The following is an 8,687-nucleotide window of genomic DNA, read 5'->3' as shown; positions in this document are numbered from 1 at the left end:
CCAAAGTGATTCTTAAAATGTCTTACTCTGTCTGACCAGCAGCCAAAAAACCCAAAGTTTTCATATGAAACAGAGAAAAGCAGCAAATCTTAGCATTTGTGAAGCTGTAACCAGCAAATCTTTGGTATTTTTACTTAATAAATGACTAAAACAATTAATCAATTATCAAAATTATAATCAATGAATTTCCTGTCGATCGACTAATTGTTTCAGCGCTATCTCACATTGCTAAATAATCAAAACAAAATATTGTATATTATACAAGTACTGAAAACTCAAATCAATTTCCACATGCTGAAATGTTCATCAGATGCAGATGGAAATACAGCGTTCATCACAGTTAGCAGACAAATCACATGTCTGATGGAGAGAAACACTCACATCCTCACTACTCATTAGAGAAAAAGCTCCAAACCTACAAAAAAAATTATTTAACTTGCATGATAAATTGATGTACTGCTGTGGAAGGCAATGAGGAATAGAATAAGACTATAACTCTGTCCTAAGTCAATAATTCAGTATAATGGCACAGTGACTGAGAAATTAGTCATATTTAAGTTTATAAATCAGTCATGGGTGTGTGTTAACATTCCCATATGGGAAGTAATGTAGTGGTTAATACTGTAAATAGGCGGGTAAACTATGACCTCCAGTTAGTGATAATTATAAGTCCAACAACAATCAATATAAACAACAATCAATTATATTTTCATAAGATCGTTAATGTATGCCTTTTTCCTTTAAAGACCCTATCCCCACACAAGTTGACACTACTTAAAATAATGTCTTATATGAATTTATGTCAAAAATGTTAAGAGTTAACTATATTCCATGAATAAAAAGGTGGATAAACTGAATTTAGGTTTAGGTAGATTTACCCTCCACTTCATCTCTGATTATAGACTTGCACTATCTGTTTTTTTTTTTGTCATTAACTTTTTTAAAATTATTATTCGCAAAAAGAAGTCTGTTTTCTGGCTTTACAGTTGCTAAAAAGACTATCATTAGTAACTGGTTTACCCCTGATATTTGCATGAAAATTATATGGATACACTCTTTTCGAAACATTGTAAAACTTTAATGTATGACTGATAGGTTAAACAAGGCAAAACCTTCAACTGTGGATGCATGGAAATTTCTTACATCTAATATTTCTGACTTTATTGTATCTCCTAAGCTTGCGCTGTCCTTTGATTAATATTTCTTTTTAAATGAACCGCTTTGTGTGTATTCTCGCGAGATTTGAGCAACAGCGCCCCCCTGTTTGTGTGTGGAAAAGCAACGGGAGGTATGAGAAATACTCCGCGGCTAACGATAGCAAGGTACACAAACAGGAATTTAATTCACTTTCATTCTTCAATAACAGGCTGGAGGTCTACCAAAGGCCGGGACGGGATATAATTTCGGTGAAGCCCTCGGTTTTTCTGCGTCAATCCACCGGGCGAGGAGCGAGAACGAGGGAGTAACGCTAATTCGGAAAAGTGGGAAGCGGCCTATTTTTGTACCCGGTATCCTGGTGCAGCTCAGGCGGCTAGTGTTGTCACCAGAGCCCGCTGCTTTCACAGGCTTATTTTTCATTACATCAACGGAAGCGTCAAGGCTTCGATATTGTCTTTTCTTGGATAACCGTAAGCCCCCAGTTACTCCTTTTTCTCCCTATCAGCGTCCGGCTGCTGGCGTTTCTCGCTAAAAGGACCATTTGAAGCCGAAGAGGCCTGTTTTGTTTTCGCAGCCAAGCCGCCATGAATCTCCGCGAACAATAACACAATCTGAGCCTGCCTATTGGGTGCACTGCCTACGTGCCACAAATGCTACGGTCTGGAATAAATGCATTGTGTGATACTAGATCTGGACCGACCGAACAGCCCGGACGATCATGCATGTAGAATATGGAATTACTGGAGAACCAATGCACTTTGGCAAGCATCAAGAAATCCCCTATTTGAATGTGGTTGCTACTGCCCAGCTGTAGTAAGGCCACTGCTCTCCGGTGGAGGAAAGAGCGCCACACGATGCATTGTCTAATCATAACTCAACGTCACGGATTGTATGGGAATAAACTGAACCGACGTGGATGAACCGATCGTTTCTATGCAGCTGACAAGTTTGCCTCCTTTTGAATGCACTTATAATTCCTGGGGTTCAAACACTACTTTTTATTCTATGTACACCTTTGCGAGGAGGAGGGACGTCAGGATGGATTGGATGTGATTGACAGCTAGCGGTACAGGAGATGTGTAACCTGAATTGCTCTGTGCACAGACTCTATGCATGTGGGATTTACTGTCAGGGAACTGAAGCCAGTCTTGCCAGCCGCCAGTTATTTGTTATATCCATCTATGCCCTCTTCAAGGCTCCCGGGCTGCCTGGACAATAATAATAACTACTCGGAAAACACGGCAGTAGCAAGCCTGCTGCTTCGGCTGGTCACGTTAACGTCACCGGAGACAGTTTGCAAATCCGTTGGACCGGTTTGTGTGTTTGTGTCGCGTGACTTTCATTTTTTAACGTAATAAATCGACCGGGACCGGGCTGGACCGGACCACCGGCGCGCGGCAGCTGAGATGAACCCGGTGAATGCGACCTCTCTCTACGTGTCCGCGAGCCGCTCGGTGCTGCAGTGCGACCCTCGAGACCCCCGGGCCCTCGCGGAGCTCTGCAAGCTGCTGCCGTTCTTCCGCCAGTCCCTGTCCTGCCTGGTGTGCGGTGAGTGTGGTTTTTTTTTTGTATTTTTTTTTTCTATGGACGAGGGGGTGGGGGTGCACAATACCGTCCGTTGTTGTCAGCTGTGCTCGCAGTGGGAGCGAACGTTAACTAATGCTGCCTTCACGTGCTGTCGGAAATTTCCCCATTACGAGTCGAGGTGAGCGACCAACACAGTGGGAAATAACGACTAGGAAAGTGGTTTTGTATGAGGGTGTTTCCCACAATGAGGTGTAATGTTTTGATTCTAAGTTTCACTCTACCCGTTGTTATTATCTCCCAACCCACAGTGTACACAATTACATAATTCTCTTTAAAGCTATATCTAACCGCAAAAATAGGTATGGATGGCGTTCCTTTGGACAAAATCTTATCAAATGGGAGTCCACGATCTATTTTGTATATTTGGGGGTCCTTGACATGGAAAGAGTTGGGGAACCCCGATTCTCAGATACCTCAATCGCCGAGATGTGACGTTTAGAGGGCTGTTTTGAGGGGAAACATGTTGGGGAAACATGGAAGTCGTCTCAACGATTAATGTCATAAGTGATGTATACCACAACATTAGGTACATAAATTAATTTAAACAGTGATTTCATTCCTGCAGTCTTCTTCATTCTGTCAATGCAGCACAAATTAGCTCCAACAACAGCCACCAAAAACCTACTTTTGTCACAAGGTCCATTTTTCTTTATTATTATTATTGTTATTATTATTTTATGCGACCTAAACGCACTTGAAAGCGCCTGAAGTCATATTTCGGACTTGGAAACTCGGATGTAGGAGCTTACGAGGCGCATTTGAACGCAGCATAATACACAGCGACTCGCATCATGACACACCCCCCTCTGTGTGTTTTTGGCAGGATGTAGCCTAAGCATCGGAGCTTTTTTTTTTTTTTTTTGTGATTGTAGGCTGTTTACATGTAACGTAGTAATTGCACAGACATAAGGACGTAGCACGTCATCTCTCCACTTCCCAAAAAGAGAGAAAAAAATAAAAAATATATGTAAAAATAAAAGAACGGGAGAGGGAAAAAAGAGGGAATTTTGCGTGTCTACTTCACGGAACATAGGCATTTACAATACTTAACCAAAACTTCAAATACTTGCCTGTTCTGTGATTTATTTTGGCTGTTTATTTCCATTTTTCGCTGCTCATTCATAATGCAATACCTCCCCTTAGCTGTATCACTTAAGTTGCGTTGTCATAGCAAAACGTTGAAAGCAATGGGCGATTTTTCAGGTTGTCGGTGAATAGATGTACCTTATTTTGATTCTTTAGTATAGCTCATAATTGGGTATGAAGGAGCCTAAGCTGATGTGTCTCTGTGATGCCTGCTTGTTAATAAAAACATACCTTGTGTGTGTGTGAGAGAGCAGTATTATTATACTCAAAGATAGCCTCCCACTTTGCCATTGTATAAATAATAGATTCATATGAAAGAGGTCCATGCATCGTGTTAAATATAGACTTTCTGAACGTTTTGCTTCAGACACATGGGTTTTATCAGACGGGGGATGTGTGTGTGTGTGTGTGTGTGTATGTGTGTGTAAGGTTGGTTGTTTCTTATGAATGGACCTTCATCCTTTTCTCGTCTGCAGCTGCGCTCCCTAACGACCAGCGTTGCTAAGGAAGCTCCTCTCAAAGAGCAGTTGTCATCCAGTCTGGCAGAGAAGTTATCAGACTTCACTCAGGTTTTGTGAATAAAGATCAGGTTTGAAAAGTATCTCAACTCAGCAAGGCAGGAAACTGTTTTTTGGCCGCTGGGCACAGTAGCTGCTAAATCCCCAAATTGACCAGCCACGTTCACAGTTTTATAAGCCAGAGCTTTCCAGTCACAGCCAAAATTCACCAGCATCCCTACTGCTTGGATATTTAGGTGTTTTTAATGGTCTGACAAGATTTTTATTGCCTTGCTAATGCTGATGCCCTCAAGCTGTTTGTTGCTGGTTTTGGATGTCTTGTTGAAAGCCAGTGAATTAATCATCAGCAGGGGGCTGTTCTGCGTTTTCCCTGTGAAATGTATACCGTTTGTTGTATTAACGCGTCCTCTGTCCCGTGTCTCATCCTGTAGGTAACCTGCTGCAGGACCCCATCGCTCCCACCGACTCGTCATGTCAGCATTACGTATGTCGAGGCTGTAAGGGTCAGAGGATGCAGCTGAAGCCGTCCTGCAGTTGGTGTAAAGACTATTCCCGCTTCGAGGAAAACCGGCAGCTCTCCTTGCTGGTCCACTGCTACAAGAAGCTCTGTCTGTACATCGCCCAGTCGCCGCTCGCCCCGCACATAGCCAGCGCCGCCAGCGACTCGCCGGACCTGCAGGCCATCCTCAACGAGGGCCTCACGCTGGCCGAGAGCGAGCCGGAAGTGGAGGACGTTTCCGACTCGGCCGGCCAGTCGCAAACGGCCTCCACCTCCGAGGCGGTCCAACCCGAGGAAGCTCCGCCCGCCAGGGAGAGCAAGGGGGAGGAGTCTAGCCCCGTGGGCGTGAACGGATTGCACGATTGTAACGGCCTGGCCAATACGGACACGCTGCAACCCATCACCATAGAAACAGGTGGAGGGGTTCTGAAGCAGGAGGACTTTGGGGAGGAGTTACCGGTGTGCGTGAGCGTCACGGGGACCGGGGAGGCGGGGCTGTGTGACATCACCACTTTCGGAGAGGACCTGAAACATGGCGGGGGGCCGTTGTTATTGAGTGTGGAGGAGGTGCTTAGAACTCTGGAGACGGACCCGGACCCCGCCCCCGAACCCGCCCCCCAGCCCGACTGCCCCCCCTCCGTACCTCAGTCCAGCCTCAATGGGCCTCACTGCCCCTCCGGCCCCGACTCCTCCCGCCTCACCCCCTCCCTCCCCCCAGAGAACAGCCCCCGCCCCCTACAGCCTCACCCGCAGCCCTCGCTGCAGGCGCCCCCCCAACCCTCCACAGTCGTCCCCCGCGTCCCCCCTCGTTGCCACCGCAAGCGCTCCCGCTCGGAGAGCGACAGCGAGAAGGTCCAGCCCCTCCCCATCGCCAGCCTCCTGCGGGGCCCCCCCCTCGGTGCCAACAGCTCCCCCCACCACCCGAACCCCAGTGCCACCACCAAACGGGAGCCCAAGTTCCCCTCAGCCACGCCTCACCCCCACTTGGCCCCGGTGCCTAACGGAGGCCCACCCAAAGTGGGCAAGACTGTGCTCGTCTCCAACAAGGGACTGAAAAAGACTGTGGAGCACCACGGGGGCCCGAAGAAGGCCTACACCAAGGCCAGGCAAGGGGCCCCCAAGCCCCGCGCCCAGCCACGCGACCGGGTGCCCCCCCACCCCCACTCTCACCCCCTCACACACCCGCCCAGCCCCTCGAAGCCACTGTATAAGAAGCCTGTGGAGAAGAAGGGCTGTAAGTGTGGCCGGGCCACGCAGAACCCCTCGGTGTTGACCTGCAGGGGGCAGCGCTGCCCCTGCTACTCCAACCGCAAGGTGAGGATACAGCTGATGCTGCTCCCTGCTCCTTAAGTTACAACACACTGTCCCAGACAGTCTGCTGCGTCACTGAAATTATTGTTGATGCTGTCATTGTCTGGGCCGCTAATCTGTGGAACATCCTGCCTGGGAACATGACTAACCAAGTAACAAACTCTGTAAGAAACGCTGCAAACTCAGGCTCAAGAAATTCCATTTCACTGATAGCTTGTGTTTGTTCTCATCATGCTGTAGTTTTATGGTTAATTAGTTTCATTGGGAGTCCAGTGTGGGGTCGAAATATTGCTGAGTCGGCCTTAATGAGCCATGGGCGTTTGGCAGTGGAAGAATTCTCTGCATTAACGCTGATTGTGTGTTAATATAATTGCATTGTTCCTTTTATTTTACAGCAGTTTATACTTTTATGAAAAGCGCCTTAGAATTATTATTATTATTCTCATATCCAAAACTACAATAAGTGAGCAGGTAGAGGTCCTGTGTGTTGATCCTTCTTACTGTTGTCATACGTTGTTGTTGTTGTCGTCCTGCCCAGGCGTGTCTGGACTGTATCTGCCGCGGCTGCCAGAACTCCTACATGGCCAACGGGGAGAAGAAGCTGGAGGCGTTCGCCGTGCCGGAGAAGGCTCTGGAGCAGACGAGGCTCACGCTGGGCATCAACCTCACCAGTATCACGGCGGCGGCCCTCCGCAACCCGGCGACCAGCTCCCCCGGCAACGCGCTCATCAACGTCACCGCGGCGACGGGAGCCCCGGTCACGGCCGCCTTCCTGTCGGGGGCGGGGCACGACAACAGGGGCTTCGACGATTCGCTGGAGATGCGGTTTGACTGTTGAGGCTCCGCCCCGGTCGTTCGTCACGCACATTCCCCCCCCCCCCCCCCCCCCCCCTCCAGCTGGGCGTCGTCCATCGGGTCGAGCCGGGGGCCTGCGGCGGCAGAGCCGGGAAAAAGGCAGCTACAGTGACAGGCGGTAGTGAGGGTCACCAGCTGAAGCTGAGGAACGCCCTCCGTCCATCGCCCGAAACTGCACCATGCTTGTGGTCTTACATACAGATGCAGGGTGGAAGAGAGAGAGAAGGAGAGAGAGAGAGAGAGGAAGAGAGGAAGAGAGGAGACGTAGCGTTACTGTATGTGCAGAGAGTTCATTTCAGTTGGGATAGAAGAGTTTTTTTGTTTTCTACTCTACTATGGGTAACGTGTAGAGCATGTCGTGTAGCTAAGTCGGGAGTGTTGACCAGGCTGTGTTCGGTCATGCCCCTGTGTGTGTGTGTGTGTGTATGTGTGTGTGTGTGCGTGCGTGTGTGTATGTGTGTATGAGGGGAAGGGGTTTGGTTTGGAGATGAACCTTATTAGCAGGAATGGAGACATCATCATCAGAGACTGGTGTAATTTATATAAAAGAAAAAACTTGTTTTTTTTGTACACAGACTTATCAGTTTCCATTTAAGAAGACATTTTATGATATATTTTATAAGTTACATTAAACCGATGAAAGCGAGTGTGGGGGCAGAGCTGCTTTCAACCAGAATATTTCACAGAAGTTAAAAGACGCAGAAATGTAAGTTTGTAGTATTTAGTAAACCGGGCCAGACTGCAAAAAATGGAATGAGAAGGCGGCTCTCAGAAACGACCAGTAGCTCCCGTCCTCTTAAGAAATCACAAACATGAACACAACGGGCGGGTGAAAAAGTTAAAATGAGCCAATTTCCAATATCTTCATCAGTAAAAAACCAGGAAGAGAACACCAGCCACCGGCCAAATGTCTCCAAATTCTGACTTTGGCTCGTAAATTTGTCTTCTACAGACAACCAGCCATCATCCACAGGTCTTATTCTCTTCTGAAAATATTAATAATTAACTGGTAAGGTAACGGCCGGTGAATTTTGGATTCCATCAACCATCGCGGCTGGTAGAAGAAAAACTTCCTGCTTCCTGGTTTGGACACGCAGTTGTTTCGAAAAAATAGTTTGAAATTCTGTTTTTTTGGTCTTTTATCTTTGTGGCGGGACAGGGGAAGTGCGGGGTTAACAACAGGCGTCAAGAGTGTCTATTCTTGCATTAAAGCACTTTCTTCCACTTTTCCCACTGGCCAGGCATGGAATAATAAATACTACAAACTGTTTTCTCCTTATTTTTTGCTTGTGTTAAATACTCCAGTCGAGTGCAGGCGCTCCCACACGCTCTTTTCACCAGTTTTGGTTTCTGGAAGCTACGCACATGCTGCTAATTACCAGAAAGGACTCAAGGAGAACACACCTGTTTTCCTTGTCTGTTTTTTGTATAAGTTACGTTAACAAACAGTTGCAGTATTTATTGGACGTCGCCTAACATAGGTTACTCGGTGGGCGTCGGCTAGTGGTCATGGTTCCGCCCACTCTGGCTGTCCGTCTGTCACATCCGGTCTGGACAGTCCTGTCTCGATTATGTTGCTGTCCTCTTAGTGTTAGTTTCTGGTGTCTCCAGACGGTTTGTTCTCCCTCGGGGCATTTAAAAAACCTGTAATATATCTGTAACATATTTCCACA

General features: G+C 47.4%; 1 protein-coding gene across 1 annotated transcript; it reads left to right on the top strand.

The window, feature by feature from the left end:
* Window positions 1-1,722: 1,722 nt before the first annotated feature.
* msl2b (MSL complex subunit 2b) lies at window positions 1,723-8,687 on the top strand. The gene is made up of 3 exons (XM_071926669.2): window positions 1,723-2,706; window positions 4,781-6,162; window positions 6,698-8,687. Exons 1-3 carry the CDS (start codon window positions 2,565-2,567, stop codon window positions 6,995-6,997), a joined length of 1,824 nt encoding a protein of 607 aa, XP_071782770.1. The 5' UTR covers window positions 1,723-2,564; the 3' UTR covers window positions 6,998-8,687.

The sequence above is a fragment of the Centroberyx gerrardi genome, chromosome 22, assembly GCF_048128805.1.
Source record: "Centroberyx gerrardi isolate f3 chromosome 22, fCenGer3.hap1.cur.20231027, whole genome shotgun sequence".
NCBI classification, from domain to species: Eukaryota; Metazoa; Chordata; class Actinopteri; order Beryciformes; family Berycidae; genus Centroberyx; species Centroberyx gerrardi.
Note: the sequence above shows the minus strand (reverse complement) of the source record. Positions and strands in the feature narration are given on the sequence as shown.

Bases quoted from the DNA above. Each gene is read 5' to 3' on its own strand.
- msl2b (XM_071926669.2), top strand. From the start codon at position 2,565: ATGAACCCGGTGAATGCGACCTCTCTCTACGTGTCCGCGAGCCGCTCG. The intron at 2,707-4,780 runs GTGAGTGTGGTT...CTCATCCTGTAG, and splicing joins CCTGTCCTGCCTGGTGTGCG to GTAACCTGCTGCAGGACCCC. The intron at 6,163-6,697 runs GTGAGGATACAG...CGTCCTGCCCAG, and splicing joins CCTGCTACTCCAACCGCAAG to GCGTGTCTGGACTGTATCTG.